The 19,112-nt window shown below is 34.2% G+C and overlaps 2 protein-coding genes across 2 annotated transcripts; both read right to left on the bottom strand.

Moving 5' to 3' along the window:
* Positions 1-301: 301 nt before the first annotated feature.
* LOC135126556 (V-type proton ATPase 116 kDa subunit a 1-like) lies at positions 302-1,475 on the bottom strand. Its single transcript, XM_064052589.1, has 4 exons — positions 1,310-1,475; positions 726-1,259; positions 506-677; positions 302-459 (listed from the first exon to the last, which is right to left on the bottom strand). Exons 1-4 carry the CDS (start codon positions 1,362-1,364, stop codon positions 363-365), a joined length of 858 nt encoding a protein of 285 aa, XP_063908659.1. The 5' UTR covers positions 1,365-1,475; the 3' UTR covers positions 302-362.
* A 3,876-nt stretch (positions 1,476-5,351) lies between these two features.
* Positions 5,352-14,075, bottom strand: LOC135127184 (V-type proton ATPase 116 kDa subunit a 1-like). The gene is made up of 9 exons (XM_064053564.1): positions 13,965-14,075; positions 8,866-9,005; positions 8,298-8,816; positions 7,595-7,984; positions 6,911-7,545; positions 6,305-6,435; positions 5,810-6,256; positions 5,589-5,760; positions 5,352-5,534 (listed from the first exon to the last, which is right to left on the bottom strand). Exons 2-9 carry the CDS (start codon positions 8,980-8,982, stop codon positions 5,435-5,437), a joined length of 2,511 nt encoding a protein of 836 aa, XP_063909634.1. The 5' UTR covers positions 8,983-9,005; positions 13,965-14,075; the 3' UTR covers positions 5,352-5,434.
* Between the last annotated feature and the right edge of the window lie 5,037 nt (positions 14,076-19,112).

Below are 19,112 nucleotides of genomic sequence, written 5' to 3'. Positions count from 1 at the left end.
GTTAATTTACAACAGATGGAAAATATGATCCAACATTCATAATCACGTGTTTCCATTTCCGTTTAATTAATCTCTAAGTACCCACAAAAAACGGCTATAGGTGGCAATAATACAATGGATATTAATCAGTGTGGAAAGCATTATGCAAAAACCGTTTCAACCTTTTCTAAATTCACGTCATAAGTTAAAACTATACGTTAGAACGAAGACATTGAGTTCAAACAAAAACAAAAAGGTAGTTGGCAGTACTGCTTTATTTTTAATAAGTATACTTGGTACTATTAAAAAACAAAAAACACACTTGAACGAAAACTATTTACTTTATTTCATATAAAAGTACAAAAAATTTAGAACAATTAGGATTACTTTTCTTCTCTTTCCTTTTCGAAGATGTCCCTCAAACTAAACGGTTCAAACGGATACCCCAATCCGGTATAAAACTTGCTCATAAACTCAACCCTGAAACAAACAAAAACACTCTTTCCCCCGACAAGCAACTCCTCACCAATGCAAGCGCAGAGTATGTAAAAACGCAGACAACCCCTCCATCAGAATCAAAATAGCGACTGTGCCCCCTGCCCAAGCTGCAAAAAATGCGAACATCTTCAAAGCACCCACAAACGAGTTGCTCTTCAAACCCAATTGGAACACCATCTGCCACAATACTTCCGAAAGTTCTGAAAAACTCCCTCACTACTGGTTTTCCTACAATTTCGCTAACTCACGCGCATGCGCCAGCGACAAAGCCCACAACCTTAAGTAGGAAGCCGTGTGTGAAATCGTGCTTAAAACATACTCGATGGTGTGGATAGCTTGATGGATGAAAACTTCGCTAATGGGCTCTTCCTGCTCTTCGGTTTTTTGTTCGTGTAACTCTCGCAGGTACTTTTGTAAAGGGTCCTCTTCGTCCTCAAAAGCGATTGATGCGTCGTCTTCGGTTAAAGTGTCAGCGGGTGAGTCTTCGTCGTGCAAACGGAATGATACTTGTTTTCTTACGGACGAATGATTCTCGGTTTTTCGCTGTTGTGTAGGTTTTGTCTTTTGGTTTCGTTTCCGAGTTAGTGTGACGTACAGTGGTTTTCCTAGAAGGAGGACTGGAATGCATGCCAGGGAGACAAAAACTAGAATTTTTTGGATGAAGGGCTGGGTTTTGAACATGTAGAGGTTGCAGCCGGTTTGAACAGGGTTTTCTTTGAATAGCATCATGTTGATGAAGTAGATGAGGACTGAGGGGGCGCAGGAGGATCCATATTCGGTTGCTGGAAAAAGTGAAAATGAGAGCTCTTTTGTGATTTGAGTTAGTACTCACGAGAAGTTTGTTCGCACGAATACCAGAACCATTTCATGAACATCATTATAATCATCCACAGGAAGAGGAGAAGCAGCAAAGTGATCTGTGGTAGGAACTCTAGGAAGATGCTTGAGTACGCGCCGAATTGTCTGCAATACTTTCGTTGTAAGTTGGCGAATTTATATGGAATCAATTATATACACATCATAAAGTTATAGAAACTGGCAGATTTGTTTAATTGGTAATTAAGGCAAAATATTTTTGTTCGAGTGGAATGCGAGCCAAATTTTTATAACCAAACATAGAATGACAAATTGTTGCTTCTCCGGTGGGAATCGAACCACACTGTTAGCGCTTGCCGGGCGGGTGCCCTTACCACTAGACTACGGAGGAGCTTATCTTTCCGCGCTTACCAACGTGTTATTGTGCCGGCACACAAATTGATTTGAAATATGACCAATCGTTTGTAATAATTAAGTATTACATCAATTTTACAATCTTGGCACAAAAAACGTACTTAAGTAACACGTTTAAAGGTGTTTTGCTTCTGGCTGTTGATCTCAGTAGCCAATTTTTGAGACTCAGCCAAAGTGACTCAGTTTTTACACTTCTTACTCACATATTAAACACTAGAAACGTCTCAGTAATTTCTTCCGTCCTATAGACGAGTTAGTACGTTTATCAAGTTTTGTTTTGGAGTTAAAATTAAATGAATTAAAATGATGCCATTTTTCGAAATTTTTTAATAAACATCTCAAAGTAATACATCTCAATTTTTAGATCATTAAAAAGAGCCGGTTTCTAGTACGTGAATTAAATAAGTATTTAATTCGAATTAGAATTTAATGTGTGATTAACACATGCATCTGAGTGACTTTTAATCTGATCACGTGATCGATTAAATACGTAAATAAATTAATAACGTGATTAAATGCCTCTATAAATTACCGGTTCTAAGATCCTATAATCAATCAAATGCAGAAGAAAATTGCGATCTTATTGTGGCGTTTTTAATTTAGGTAAAACATGAATGTGTAAATACTGACGAACTTTTCGACTCCAGAGCAATTTTAAAGATTTAAATTTTAAAATTCATTACAATTTTTTTTAATTTGTGTCCAAGAAGAAATAGCAACCAATGAAATTGAACATCACTCTTAATTTTTCAGTCGGGATTGTCGTCATTTTTTTCAAAATATTTCTGAAAGTAGGACAATTTCAAAATTTATTTTCAGTTAAAAAAAAATACAATTTTAAAATCACCATAAAGAATTTTAAAATAAATTCACAGAATAATTTTTGACTTTGTTTTAATTCTTAGATTCTACCGCTTGTCAAAATACAATTCAAATGCCATTTTACCATAAATAAAATAAGTTAGAAGAATGGCACAGAGGTGAGTTTAGTTTTTTATTCTTATAAGTCTTATAAGCAAGCCCCGCCCACCCACCCTCCTTCATTTCACTGACACTCTAAATATTGTTCAGTCTTACATTGGTAAGTGATAGCCCCGCCCACCCGAGTACGAAAAAAGTGTTACATACATATCTTTATTTTAACTTATAAGGCTTTTCATAAATAATTCGCATAAGCAAATTTAGAATTATACAATATTTTAGAAGGTGTTATTTGCCAAAATCCGTCTTATCTTAGCAGGTATTACCCCGCCCACCCGCCCTATTCTCATTTTAACGATTTTATTTCTATTCATCAGTATAAAATCCACCTTTCATTCAAATACAATGAATCATTAAAACGAAGGCGGAGTTAATTATATGTCCTTCTGTAAAGTGACAAGAAACGAATAGAACCTGAGCTGTTGAAAAGAGAAAAATTGGTCGAAAATTAAGTTTTTATTTCAGAGAATTTTGTGATGACGTCATCAACATTTTTCCAAGGACACGTAGATCAACTTGGATTGGTGCACTGTAATAATAAAAATAACAATATTGTATTCCCAAAATTTTCTGGGAAAATTGAATGAGCCGTTCCTGATTTACTCAATAAAATAAACTGACACATTCATTAATTTTTTTGAGCCACCTGTATACGCAAATCTAAAAAATATGAATGCGATGATAAATCACAAGTAAAAACTCATCACATTTTGCACATTTCGGGTAGATTTAGGAATTTTTCGTTATTATTGAAGTTTGCAATTTAACACCTTTAAACTTCACAAGTTTTTACAACATTAATAGGGACAAAATGAGTTTTATCTTAACAAATACTAGGCCCGCCCACCCGCCCCCTATTTTTTCAGAGGATGTCATTTGCCGAAATCAGTCTTATATCAGAAAATGCTAACCCCGCCCATCCACCCGTATTTTTGTATCTAATTTGCCAAAATAAGACTTACTCGTATGTTAGCAAGTACGGACCCCGTCCACTCGACCTTTATTTTCTCAGAGGGTAGTACTTGCTACGATAAGTCTTACTTTGGCAAATGACATATCCTCTGAAAAAATACAGGTGGGTGGGCGAGGCTAGCATTTGCTGAGATAAGACTGATTTTGGCATAGTCCATGCGCTCGGAGAAAATAGAGGGCGAGTGGGCGGGGCTAGTATTTGCTAAGATAAACTGATTTTAGCAAATATATTTTGATTACAAATTTATTATGCTTACCATAAAATTAAAACATCTGCAAGATTTCAAAGCATTCAGTTTGGCAGATTCAAAATTAGATTGCAAAATGTTGTATAATTTTGATTTATTTTCAAAAATCTGGATGTTTTGGGTAAAAACTGAACACGGAGTCATAAACCACATTGTAGGACTATGTTATTTTATACAATTGAAAACCCATTCACTATGTACAATTATTGGTGACGATGATTATACAAATTTTGGTTAGCGTTTTACCTTCTACATGATATTCCTAATAGAAGTACAAAATTTGACAACAATCGACCCAGTATTTTCAAAGATTATCTGTCTAATAAAAACGGGAACGCAGACGGACAGACAGACAGGCAGAAACGGAAGACCTATTTCTTCGTACTCTAGGGGTCATGAAAGATCGAGAAAACGTCAAAATCGGCCGACAAACTCGGGAAGTAAAAAACAACGCTGTGGGCGGGGTCTTACAGAGGTTTTTATAAGCAAGAAGTAGCCCCGCCCACCCGCCCTCTATTGTTTTAGAAGGTATTATTTGCCAAAATCAGTCTTATTTTAGCAGGTATATTATTGATCAAATTTGGCCAATCCATAAAGGTAGAATGATAAAATTTGATCGTTTCCAGTGTTTTCGGACCCGAAACACTAGAAAACACAAGAAAAAGCTTGAAAAGTAACATTTCTAATGTTTTTTAGCGAATTTCTTGAAAGTACAAACGCCGTAATATGAAAAATGAACCCAATCGTCTCCTTTTCGCAAAATAATTTGATTCTATATAATGCAAGTATGTCATATCGATAAGATTGTCTAAAAAAGTCGAAATATACTTCAGAATTCATAAAGTGCATCCAAAATACGATTTCTAGCTAAAATTTGTTAGTTTCCTTGGTATTTTTGGGCTCATTGGGTACCCGAAACGCTAGAAAACACCAGAAAAAAATCATCCTTCTTTCATGAGCCAATCATATTCACGCATTAATCTTTGACTTAATTTAAATCCAAAAATAAAAAAGAAATAATTTGTTGTCAAGATATTCCATTTTAAAAAATCAAAAAATAGTAAATAATTAACGAACTATTATAACAAAAAAGATCAAATTCCAGTTGTCAGATAAATCATTCTACATTAAACACAGGACATGATCCGTGATTTGCGCAAGCGCAGTTTGAATTTTTGCTTTTAATTCCTGCTTCTACCTAGTACCCTGTAAAAATTACTGTTTAAATTAACGTTAGTGTCTTTACTGTGGCGCCCTCTGACTCAAAATTGAGGAAGTACACCGCGAAACGTCATTCTGTTTAAAATCATTATTTCTAACGGGTCATCAAAAAGTTTTCAGATTAGAGTTGGCTGTGGAAATACTTGTCATGTCTTTGATTAAACTGTAAAAGTCATGCATAACCTTTAATATACTCTAATTAATAAAAAAAATAAAACACAGTGCGTCGAGTATTGTATATTTGCTGCTACATCTAGTATAATTAAAACTGTATAAGATATAAAGCACTTGTAAAGGAGTTCACGTTATTCCTCTCCGCCGCCCTCCTCCTCCAAAATAGCCTTGAAGCTAAACGGCTGGAACGGATACCCCAACCCCGCATAAAACTTACTCATGAATTCGACCCTGTAACAAAAAAAATGTACCCTCTTTCCCCCAAACCAAACAAAAAACCAATACCAATGCAAACGTAACGTATGCAAGAACGCCGACAACCCCTCCATGAGCACCAAAATGGCGATAGTAAACGCCGCCCAGACAGCGAAAAACACGAACGCCAACACAGCGCCCACATACGACGAGTTCTTCAGCCCCATCTGGAATATCATATTCCACAACACCTCCGAAAGTTCTAAAACATCAAATTAACACCAGTCGCACTTAACCCGACTTAAACTTACGCGCATGCGCCAACGACAAAGCCCACAACCGCAGGTACGAAGCCGTGTGCGAAATCGTGCTCAACACGTACTCGATGGTGTGGATGGCTTGATGAATGAAGATCTCGCTCATGGGTTCTTCCTCCTCCTCGTCTTCGTCGTGGTGCGCGGCACCCGACGTGTTCTGTTGGGCTTCGGGGTACTCCCCGAGCTCCATTCCTTGATTGACATCGCCGTTGCTTCGCACGTGCGGTTTACTCTTTCGGGTGAACTTGATGTAGAAGGGTTTACCCAAAAGGAGGACTGGAATGCATATGAGGGAAAGGTAGACGAGGATTTGCTGGAGTTGGGCTTGGCCGTCGAACATGTACATGTTGCATCCAGGGGTGGGTTCCTGCTCTTTGAAGAGCATCATGTTGATGAAGTAGATGAGGACGGAGGGGGCGCACGAAGATCCGTATTCGATGGCTGGAAGAGAGGGTTAGCGGGGTGGTGAGTGGTCGAGGTGGTACTTACGGTTAGCTTTGTCACAGGAGTACCAGATCCATTTCATGAACATCATTACGACCATCCACAAGAAGAGGAAACACAGCAAGAGGATTTGCGGGAGGAACTCCAGAATGATGGATGAGTATTTACGGAAGTGTCTGCGGTTATTATTAGGTGCTACTTTTGTTGCAAAAATAACCGTGTGTTTTGGGCAAGCAACGAATTCCCTTGGTCCCTAATTTTTAAAAATTTTCACTCATAACTTTTTTATTAATAATGTTACGCCCAAAAGTTCTTAATAAAAGTTACGGATAATTGTATTGTCTACAAAAATGTCCCTTACAAATTTTTTGTCAGACTCACGGTTACGGAGATAAGTACAAAAAATAATTGTGCCCGAGTATTCAGGAAAACCTAAAAATTGCTGCCTACCCAAAATGCAATATCGCGCGACTGTACTATTAAGAAAAAGTAGTTCTATTAGTAACTTACTGAATTTTGAGTTCCATCAAAAACACTTTCAGAAATTTTTGTTTGTACACTAAGAAAAATATTCTTCGTGTTGCGAAAATGTGCGCATCAAGTAAAAAATCTGCCAATTTCTCTAATAACCTTTACCACCTAAATACTTACACAAAGTTAACCACGCTGACGCAGACTCCGAATATCATGTGAATGACCCCAATAATAATCGACAGCTTCATTTTAAACGAATTGAGGAAAATGATCTTGTTCTTCGCCAGCTGCCACGCCGGATCCAACCCGATAAAGTACGGAGTCCCCTCGTAGTCGAACCGCGGGTCCAACGACAGCTCGTCCGTCTCCAACGCCTCCTCTTCATTGAGATTGACGAACCAACTACTCCCGAAGATATTCATGGACTTGGAGAAAATATCATTGTAGACAAAACCCGTGTACATCGAGAAGAACCCCATGAGAAGAATAATGTATCTCCCGGCGAAGAAAATGCTGAAGATTTCGCTGGTGATCTTCTTCCTTTGGATCTTCTTCTCGGCGAGTACCAAGTACCCTCCAAAGCACGCCATGATAATCGCGTGACCAAGATCTCCGAACATCACGGCAAACAGGAATGGGAAAGTGATAATGGTGTACAGAGCCGGGTTAGCTTCACGGTACGACGCCATACCGTAGGAATCGATCAAGTTCTGGAAACCCTTGGTGAACCTGTTGGTCCTGTTGAACGTTGGAGGCATCTCGTTGGTGTTGATGACGTTCAGGAACGACGGGATCGAGCTACCAGAAGCCGTCTAGACGCAACAAAGTTACAAGAGTTAAGACGGTGAAAATCGGACTTACTGAGCCATCAGAGAGGGCTTTTTGCACAATGGGAATGTCCTTATTGGAAACCCAGCACTCCCCAATGAGACACTTCTTGGTCACGTCCATATTGAAGAAGTTCAAAGTGTGGTAAATCGCCTTCATTTTACTAACCATGACGCTCCAGTTCTGGAGCTCTTTAGCCACACTGACCAACACCCGTTGACGATGGTCCTGGGTTTGGTTCAACACCAAGTTCAAGTCTTCCAGACGGGTACAAACCCCTTTTAACATCTCGCTACGTTCTTGGAAATTACTGGGACAAGTATAAAGCGACGCGTGGAACCCAGCGCAGACCTTCTTGATCCTGGTCTTCAGCTGCTCGCCTTGGAAAAACGCCACGAAGACGGTTTTGTGGATCTCGTTACCCTAAAACCACTACCTTAACCTCTTTCTTACCAATCCGGAGTTAAAAACAGGCACTGTGCATTTTAGATGAATACCTAGCCTCAAAGTATTGAGTCCCTAAATTTTTTATTTTTTCTTTCGTAACTTTATTATTGTTAATGTTACCCGGAAAAGTTGTGAATAAAAGTTGTAGATAACATCATTATCTACAAAAGTGGTCTGAATAAATTTTTTGTCAGGCTGACGGTTACAAAGATAAATCAAAAAACATAATTTCGCCCGACTACCCAAAATGCAGTTTCGTGCCGGATTAACTCTCCCATCCCCCAATTACCGTCGCCGGGTCTTCCAAAGGCTTCTCGATCTCCACCTGCCTCAAGAACACGTTCCCCCTGGAAATTCTCCACAGCATCCTCTCAAACCCGGGCACTCTCTCCCTGTTGATGACCCCGGCGACAAACCCCAGCCTCCCTCGGATGGAAATATTCTGCGTATCTTCTGTGATCAGCGCCTTGTGGGCCGAATCCATGCCATTAGCTTCGTCCTGCTCGTTAAAAAAAGGCTGCGTCTTCTCCAGAACGTGCTTCAGCTCCGTCAGCTCCAAATAATTGGACTTCAAATTAACCGCACTCTCTGTGAGTTCTTTAATATCGCCTTCGGTCTTCTCGAGATGCGCTTCCAGATCGATGATCTCTCTCGGGTTGGGAGCTTTCGGCAAGTCCTGTTGGTCCGGTATGGAGATGTTGTCCTTCTTCACTTCTGCTTCTATGTAGCGAAGCTTGCGTTCCATTTCGTCGCATCTTCGGACTTCGTTGACGAATTTTCGTTGGAAAACGTTGACGTTTTCGTTTAACTGGAAATGGGTTTGTGAGTGAGGGTGGTGGTGGGGTGGGGGTTCTTACGTCGCGGAACTGAACGATTCCCGATTCGCCGAGCTCGGAGATGGCGAAGTAAGCCGCTTCTGGTTGGATGAAGAGCTGGGCGAGGACCATCTGCTCACTACGGAACATGTCCCCCATCTTGTGGCCGTTTTAGTTTACGTCTGCGGGACCAAAAAGTCTGGGTTAATATTAACGTAGCGATAAGGTTCAATCTGATCTTTGTTTATCGGTACTAAAATTAAACCTGCGGTAATCTTATAAGTCGTATTTGACAAGGCGAGGTTTAAAATCGAAGTATTTTGTAGCTGCATTTGGATGTACTTATTAAATGACGTGTAATTGTGTCTCGACTTAATAGTCAAGGGTTAGTATTAACACCATATTGTTGGGTGTTTAAAAATATAATAAATGATAAGTTGATCACTAAATAATATGTATTAAATATAATACCTACGAGTATACCGAATGTGTAAATAAAAAAATATTTTTCACTTTATGGTGTTCCGTCGGTAAACTACACATTAATATTATATTTTTGTCATTTTTATCATCTACCCAGCGTAGCCCAACCGTCTAGTGGTCAAAGATTACACACAATAGTCACATTTTTTTTTTAAGGAAACATCCTATATATTTTTAAACATTTAAATATCTTAAAAAAAAATTGGTCTAGTTATTTAGACAGAACTTCCCTCTCCCTGAAGTATAATAAATCAAACAAATCCAATTTCTTAGATAAATCATACAATTTTATTTTTTATGATAACGCCTATAACTAAAATGGATGGATTGTTGTTTCAGATGAGTGTTTCATTATACAATTTTGCGATCATGTCATCAACAAGAACAAGAAAAACGATAAAAGAGCAAATAAAAGGAGGTCAAAAAAGCGAAAAAAAGGGGCGAGAACACAACCGAAAAAACGGCGCCAAAAAAAGGAGGTGAAAAGAATAGGGAAAAAAAATCGACCAAAAAAAAGGCAATAAAAAGGCGATTTTTTTGTTTCTACAAGTGAAAAAAGGCGGCAAAAAAGATTTTAAAAAAGAAACAAAAAAAGGCAACAAAAAATGACAAAAAAATGCAACAAAAAAACCTCCAGAAATATAAGAAGAAAATTATGACAAAAAGTCTTCAAGAGGTGAAAAAAGCGACAGAAAAACGACAAAAAAAAAGCAAAACGAAATCTACAAAGGGGCGACAAAAAAGAAAACAAAATCAGCAACAAGAAAACGGCTACAAAAAGGGACAAAAAGTGACAGAAAAAAAAAGAGAAAAAATCTCCATGGAAAAAGAACGACAAAAATTCCCCAAAAAAAGTTAAAAAAAGGTAGCTAAAAACAGACCAGAAAAAAAACGAGAAAAAAAAAGACGAAAAAAAAAAACAAAAAATCTGCACAAAAAATGCGACAAAAAGACGACAAAAAAGTAAAAGTAAAAGTTTCTATATGAAGCGAAAAAATGCGATAGAAAGAAACGCACATTTTTTGTTTCTATAATAAGAAGCGAAGAAAAAGCGAAAAAAAAACAAAAAAAACTAAAACAACTCAAAAAAAATGGTGACAAAAAGTTGATAAAAGATGGGGGGAAAAAAGCGGGAGAAAAAAAGACAAAAAGCAGCAAAAAAACGACGTCAAAAAAGTACAAATCAAAATGGGGAAAATACGACAAAAAATGCTATTTAAAAAGTATCAAAAAAGCGCAAAATTGAGTAAAAAATCTGCACCAAAAAATGCGACAAGATGATAAAAAAAGTAAAACAAAAGATAACAAAAAACCAAAAAAAAAAGAAAATGTTTTTGTTTCTATATGAAGCGAAAAAAATGCAAAAGAAAGAGAAAAAAAAAGACTAAAAAACTTCCACAAAAAAAAAACGGTGACAAAAAGTTTATAAAAGATGTGTAAAAAAGCGGGAGAAAACGACAAAAAAGCAACAAAAAAAAAACGAGGACAAAAACCCGGTTACAAAAGAGGCGAAAAAACAAAAAAAAAAAAGTAACAAGAAAACAACGAGGAAAAGGGCGAAAAAGCGACAAAAAATAATAGGCGAAAAAATTCAACAAAAAAAGAAATTAAAAAATGGGGGAAAATACGACAAAAATGCCATTACAAAAAAGTACAGAAAAAGCGACAAGAGTCAAAAGCAACAAAAAAAGCGCAAAATTCAGTAAAAACTCTGCACCTGAAAATGCGACCAAAGATGAGAAAAAAAGTAAAAAAAGAAGTGACAAAAAAAGTAAAAAAAGGTAACAAAAAAGGAAGATTTTTTTTCTATATTATTTTGTGTCTATAATAAGAAGCGAAAAAAAAGCGAAACAAAGAGAAAAAAAGAGAGGGTGGATGGGCGGGGCTAGTGTCTGCTATGATAAGACTGATTTTGGCAAATGAGATCCCTCTAAGAAAATAGTGATTGAGTGGGGCTAGTATCTGTTTAAATAAGTTTTATCTTACCAGCTACTATCCCCGCCCACCCACCCTGTCTTTCCTTAGAGGGTATGTCATTTGTCAGAATCGGCTTATTTTAGCTGGTACTAACCCCGCCCACGCGCCCTCTCTTTTCTTAGAGATCTCATTTGCCAAAATCAGTCTTACCTTGAGAGGAACTAGGCCCGCCCACCCACCCTCTCTTTTCTTCGAGGGTATTTCATTTGCCAAAATCAGTTTTATCTTAGGAACTACTAGCTAGGATAAAACTGATTTTGTCAAATGACATATCCTCTAAGAAAACAGAGGGTGGGTGGGCGGGGCTAGTACATGTTAGGATAAGACTGATTTGGCAAATGAGATCCTTTTAAGAAAATAGAGGGCGGGTGGGCGGGATTAGTACCTGCTAATCTAAGAACGATTTTGGCAAATGACAAACCCTCTAAGAAAAGAGAGGGTGGGCGGGCGGGCTTAGTACCTGCGAAGATTAGAGTGATTATAGCAAATGATGTAATTTAATTAAATTATTATAAGAAAAGACACAAGAGGCTCCAAAGCACTTTCAAATTTTTTCCAAGCTTAATTTTCTTATTTTTTCTTTTTCTTTACAAGAAATTCAAAACATGTTTTTGAGGATCGTGTTGTTCAAAAAATACCATGTATATTAAGAAAAAAATGCATGATTAAAAAAAACCCACAAAAAAAAACAGGTGACAAAAAGTTTATAAGAGAAAAAAGTAACAAAAAAACGACGTCAAACAAAAAGCGAGGAAAAGGGTAAAAGAACGACAAAAAAGGCGAAAAAAAGTCACAAGACAAATGCGAAAAAAAGGGCGAAATCAGTAAAAATATGCACCAAAAACTGACAAAAAAATTAAAAAAAGGGTAACAAAAAAAAACGACAAATAAGAGCGATATTTTTCGTTTCTATAAGAAGCGAAAAAAAAGAACAAAAAACCGAAACAAAAAACAAATAAAAAAGTGTTAAAAAAAATAGTGGAAAAATATCTATAAGAGGTGAAAATAAAAACAGTGACAAAAGGGCGACAAAAGAAGGTGACCACCGAAAAAAAAAACGTGGAAAAAAAAGGCAACAAAAAAAAAACAAACGAGGAAAAAGGCGAAAAATACCAAAAAAAATCTGCACCAGGAAAAACGCGAAAACAAAAAAAATCAAAAAAGATAGAAAAGAAAGCAAAACAAAGACAAAAAAGACGATAAAAAACAACAAAAAAAAACAAAAAAAAACGATTAAAAAATATATCAAAAAAAGGTAACAAAAACGACAAAAAAAAAATAAAAAAGCTGTTTAAAAAAAGATGATAAAAATAAAAAACGATCAAAAATTGTGGCAAAACAGTGTTTTATCATGTTTTATCATTTTATCAATTATCATCTTCACGACATTTCTGAAATAGACCAACAATCAACCCAGCAGTTTCGGATATTACCTGCCGAAAAAAATCGTGGCTGACGACAAATGAAAATGGAAGACCCACGTTTTCATACTTTAGTAGTTATCAAACGTCGACAAAAGCTGCATTCACCACACCTACCTTACGCTTGCAAAGTAAACTGAAAAATGATACCTGCCACACAAGTGTTTAACCAACAGTTTTGAACATTACACATTTTTAGAACTAGATCAATTCTGAGTAAATATTTTCTCAAAAATACCGTATCAATCTAAACAAATATTTATATGGAAACAGTAATACAATAATAATCCTCGCGTAACAATTTCAAATCAAACAACGCTTCAGCTTCGGCTCTTTGAATCTTCGTAGCGACTAAAGACCGGTTTAGACACCGAACGTAATTTGTAACTTAGCACGCGATTTTATTTATTCATATACTCGTAATAAATCAATAAACTGCAACTCACTTTGTTATTGATGGAGACGATTAATCGAAACTGTTTGTTTTCGAACGAAAAACGAAATTTTCTGAGAACGGGGATTATCGGAACGCTGTCACTTTCTGTGTTAGTATTATTATTACTATGACAGCGCTAATTATAGCGAGAGTGTATTAATTAATAAAAATTGTTTACTTCAAGTTCGATTTACGGTTTCGTTGAGATGTACTTGTACAGGCCTTGTAATTGGTCGCTGTAACGTGACGTGAAATTTAAGCGGCGTAAATCTGTCTTACGATTCAACGAAAAAATAAAAAATAGGACTATATCGTAGGAAATATTTACGTCGTCTGGGGCAATGTACCATTTACGTTTTATATTGGGCATTTAAGAGCATTACGATTATAACGGCGACTATATTTTACGACTTCGAATGAGCGCTATTTAGATTAAAATAATTTTATTACGATTCTTATAACAATTAACTAAACAACTAAAGTGTTTCGGGCGTTGTAAAGTAGGCTCCGCACACACCCCTCTTAACCTCATTCAATAACTCTTGCCCTCTGATGTCACCCCAGTGGTCACATGTTATCACCAACTTTCCCAACGCTCTTAATTAATAAATAACCGCAATACTTGAATTTATTCAGACGGAATTTAATAATCGCGATATTTCTCTTCTCCTCGGAACGCAGTCACGTGCTATCTCACTAATGGTCCCATGACTTCAGACTTCCGCACTTAAGCCGTATAAGTTTTTATTAACTAAGCGACCTTCCGATTTGACTACTGACAACTCGATGAATTAAATGGTCAATGGAAATGAAAAAATACTGACCTTAATCTAGATACAATTTTGCCGCCCGACTGTCAGCTACCTCACTTTGATACTAAGCAACTGAAACCTTACTCTACTCACATAAAATCGTCCGTCACATGATAATGTGCAAACAAACGTTGCTTGAGGTGCTCATTTTCAGAAAACAAAAGCGAGATAAAAAATGGGTTCAAAGAGGACGACACAAGTAGGACAAATCACAACGTATCGAACAATTGCGATGATTAGAGATTACTTATGTCGTAATAACGTTACGTTAAATTTATAGCTGGTGCATCAATGATAAATGGCCTGGATTTTGAAAGGCGAAAATTTTGATTTTAAAGTGTACTTTGCTGTTATGTAATAATTTATGGTGTTTACCCGTTCGACAAAAGAATTTCATCACGTTCAAGACAAATATGTATTTGGGAGACTGTATAAATAGAGCTGTTGTTTCCGTTGGTGTTGTAAATTGGGGAGCAGTTGGGCGAGATCTTTTCAAGCTATAGTTTAAGAAATCACTTTACGAAATTTGAAAGATTTGAAGCTAGGAAAAATCGGTCCTGGCATTTGCCGGAGTTAAACTACCACGTAAACATAGAAATGGGAAACTAATTTCGAACAATGTTCACATGATCATAACTAAGATGTTGGCGTTTTAAATTTTACTACTGGAAATGTTTTTGTTTTAAAATCATTTTAGTTGTTTTAAAAGAAAAGTTTGATGTTATTATATTATTACAATTGCCCGTTCACGTATATTTGTCAATTATCATATCAAACCCACATCCACTGCTTCAATTCGTTACAACCACGGTTGTTACAACTGACGCAGTTTTTTATCACTAACCGTTTTCAAAGGGTTATTATTTATTAAAATAGGTTTGACGAATCAAATATCCTTACTTTCTCTTTTTCTCTTACTTTGAGTCGATTATTTCGATTTCGTTACATGTTTTCCTCTAGCACAAACATCACAATAATTACTAACAAAAACATAAAAAGATTATTATTGACATACGGGTGTATGTTTAACAAAAAAGAGAATAACAAGCCATATCTGATTTTGAATTATGGATAGACTTAATTTTTTTTACGTAAACAAAAAAAAACAAAATTGGTGCCTGTATAAACATAAATTACACAAAAGTGTAGACCAATTTAGACACATCATAAAATTAATCGATTTCTGTGGGCAATTCTAAACTGCGCTGATGGTCTTATTTCAAGCTCACTGCGATAAATCTTATAGATATATATTCTTAAAAAAAAAAATACTTGGGGTCCCCGAGAAGGTTTCGCCTTCTTTAAAAAAGGACAGTTGGACCCAGAGGTTTCGCATTCTTAAAAAAAAACATTTGGGACCACCGAGAAGGTTTTACATTTTTAAATTTCACCTTTTCGAGATTTCATCAATAAAAAATCTGTTATGACGTCATAAACATTGATAATACACAATAGTAAACGCTGATGGTAAACTGTTATTATCCTGTGCACTGTTTTTGCAAAAATTTGAACGGTTAGGGAAAAATTCAAAGCGGATTTGTACACCAAACTTATAGGAGCCTTTTTTGTGTTTTGGATTTTTTCGAATTCATTCCATTTTTTCGATTGTTTGATGATTTTAATTTATTTTTGTTTTGTATGTTGTTTTACTTTTTTTGGATTTTTTTTTTGTACTTACATATACTTTTGTTTTTTTGATACTTTCGATTTTTTGGATTATTGAATTTCTTGAGTTTCTTGTTTTTTATAGAGCTTTTTGATTTTTTGGGTTACTAAATTTCTTGGGTTTTTATTTTTAATTTTTTTTGAGTTTTTGGATTTTTGTTTTTATTTGATTTTTGGGATATTTCCGATTTTTTTTTGGACTTCTGAAATTACTGAATTTCTTGAGTTTCTTGGGTTTTTGGATCTTTTTGATTTTTTATTTTTCGAAATTTTTGTATATTTTGGATTACTGAAATTACCGAATCTCTTAAGTTTTTTTGGATTTTTTAGATTTTTTTCTATATTTTATTTAAATTGCGATAATGTTTATTATTTTTTTGAAACTTTCGATGTTTTGGATTATTGAATTTCTTGAATCTTGGGTTTTTTGATCTTTTTGGTATTTTATTTTTCGAATTTTTTATATATTTTGGATTACTGAAATTACCGAATCTTTGAGAATTTTGGATCTTTTACATTTTTCTATATGTTATTTAAATTGCAATTTTTTTTATACTTTACATTTTTTTGGATTACTGAATTTCTTGACTTCCTTAGGTTTTTTGGATCTTTTTGATTTTTTGAATTTTTTGGATTAATGAATTTCTTAGGTTTTCTGATTTTTTGAATTTTTTTTTGTATTTTTGGGACATTTCCGATTTATTTTGAATTTCTGAAATTACTGGATTTGAGGTTTTTGATTTTTTAGATCTTTTGGATATTTTAAATTTTGTAATTTTTGTATACATCTTTTTGTTTTCTTTTTATACATTCGAGTTTTTGGATTATTGAATTTGAGTTTCATGGGTTTTTGGATATTTTTGATTTTTTATTTTTTATTTTTGATTTTTTGGATTACTGAATTTCTTGGGTTTTTAATTTTTTTGAGTTTTTGGATTTTTGTTTTTATTTGATTTTTGGGATATTTCCGATTTTTTTGGCTTTCTGAAATTACTGAATATCTGGAGTTTCTTGAGTTTTTTTGATCTTTTTGATTTTCTATTTTTGGCAATTTTTGTATATTTTGGATTAGTGAAATTACAGAATTTCTTGGGTTTTTTGGATTTTTTAGGTTTTTTGTATATTGTATTTAAATTGCAATTTTTTTGTATGTTTGTTTTTTTTTTTTTGATACTTTCGATGTTTTGGATTATTGAATTTCTTGAATTTCTTGGGTTTTTGGGGCTTTTGGATTTTTTATTTTTGGAATTTTTTGTATATTGTGGATTACTGAAATTACCGAATACGAATATCTTGAGAATTTTGAATTTTTTAGATTTTTTCTATGTTATTTAAATTGCGATTTTTTTTTTATACTTTACATTTTTGGGATTATTGAATTTCTTGACTTTCTTGGGTTTTTTGGATCTATTTGATTTTTTGAATTTTTTGGATTACTGAATTTCTTAGGTTTTCTGATTTTTTAAATTTTTGTTTTTATTTGATTTTTTTTTATTTTTAGGATATTTCCGATTTATTTTGGATTTGAAATTACTGGATTTGAGTTTTTTTGATTTTTTAGATTTTTTGGATACATATTTTAAATTCTGTAATTTTTGTATACATATTTTTGTTTTTTTTATACATTCGAGTTTTTGGATTATTGAATTTGAGTTTCATGGGTTTTTGGATCTTTTTGATTTTTTGGACTACTGAATTTCTTGGGTTTTAAATTTTTTTGAGTTTTTGGATTTTTTTTATTTGGTTTTTGGGATATTTCCGATTTTTTTGGATTTCTGAAATTACTGAATCTCTTGGGTTTTTTGGATTTTTTGTATATTTTATTTAAATTGCGAATTTTTTTTGTATGTTTGTTATTTTTTTTATACTTTCGATGTTTTTGATTATTGAATTTCTTGAATTTCTTGGGTTTTTGAAAATTTTTTATTTTTTGAATTTTTGTATATTTTGGATTACTGAAATTACCGAATCTCTTGAGTTTTTTTAGATTTTTTTATACGTCATTTAAATAGCGTTTTTTTTTTATACTTTACATTTTTTGGATTATTGAATTTCTTGACTTTCTTGGGTGTTCTGGATCTTTTTGATTTTTTTAATTTTTTGGATTACTGAATTTCTTGAGTTTTAGATTTTTTTGAGTTTTTAGATTTTTGTTTTTATTTGAATTTTGGGAGATTTCCGATTTTTTGGATTCCTGAAATTACTGGATCTCTTGAGTTTTTTAGATTTTTTGGATATTTTAAATTGCGATTTTTTTGATACTTTCGATTTTTTGGATTATTGAATATCTTGGGTTTATTGATTTTTTGAGTTTTTGGATTTTTGGGATATTTCCGATTTTTTTGGATTTCTGAAATTACCGGATTTGGGTTTTTTGATTTTTTGAATATTTTAAATTGTGTGATGTTTCATATATGTATTTTTGTTTTTTATGCATTCGATTTTTTGGATGATTGAATTTGAATTTCATGGGTTTTTAGATTTCTTTGAATTTTTATTTTTTATTGTTTCCATTTTTTGGATTACTGACTTTCTTGGGTGTTTGAATTTTCTGAGTTTTTGGATTTTTGTTTTTAATTTGTTTTTTGTATTTTTTGGATTTGTGGAATATTTCCGATTTTTTTGGATATCTAAAATTACTGAATTTCTTGAGTTTTTTGGATAATTTAAGTTGCGATTTTTTTGTTAATCAAATAAACACAGAATTCTTTGAAATGACGTCATCAAATTGTCGGTGGCAATGATTGACAAAATTTTGGTCATTTAACTTCTACACGATATTTCTAATATACAACAAAATTTGACAACAATCGGTCCAGCAGTTTCGGAGATTACGTGTCTAATAAAAATGGATAGCCACCAGATAGACAGACAGACATACAGACGGACGGAAACGGGAGACTACTTTTTTCGTACTCTTGGGGTCATGAAACGTCGAGAAAATATAAAAGTGGCCATTCATCCAAAACACAATTGGTCACAACATTTGTTTGATAAATTGCCTATTTTTTTTATATTTCTTAGGATTTTGTAACAAAAAAAATTAAATTTTCTTAATAAAAAAAAAAATTGCTCCAAAGGAAATGTGTATGGATTGCCAAGTACAAATAAACCAGTTACAGTGTAAGTAAATAAAAGTTAACGCGCTTGCCACTGAGCCGAGCCGTTGGCCCATATTTCTTATGGTCAGCATTATGTATTTACAGCCCGCTTTACGACGAGAAATATTATAATAACAAAATTTTAAAATCAAGGCAAAGTCATAAACCACAAGTACACAAGTATGTTATTTTGAAAAATTTATATACCATTCCTTAAGTAAAATTTTGAGATGACGTCATCAAATTGTTGGTGGGGATGATTAGACAAATTTTAGTTAGCGTTTTACCATTTGATGACGTCATCTCAAAATTTTACTTAAGGAATGGTATATAAATTTTTCAAAATAACATACTTGTGTACTTGTGGTTTATGACTTTGCCTTGATTTTAAAAT

Source organism: Zophobas morio, unplaced genomic scaffold (genome assembly GCF_036711695.1).
Source record: "Zophobas morio isolate AGI-343-1 ecotype UQ-CSIRO unplaced genomic scaffold, CSIRO_AGI_Zmor_V1 ptg000011l, whole genome shotgun sequence".
Taxonomy (NCBI): domain Eukaryota; kingdom Metazoa; phylum Arthropoda; class Insecta; order Coleoptera; family Tenebrionidae; genus Zophobas; species Zophobas morio.
The sequence above is the reverse complement of the archived record's forward strand: the minus strand, read 5'-3'. Positions and strand labels throughout refer to the sequence as shown.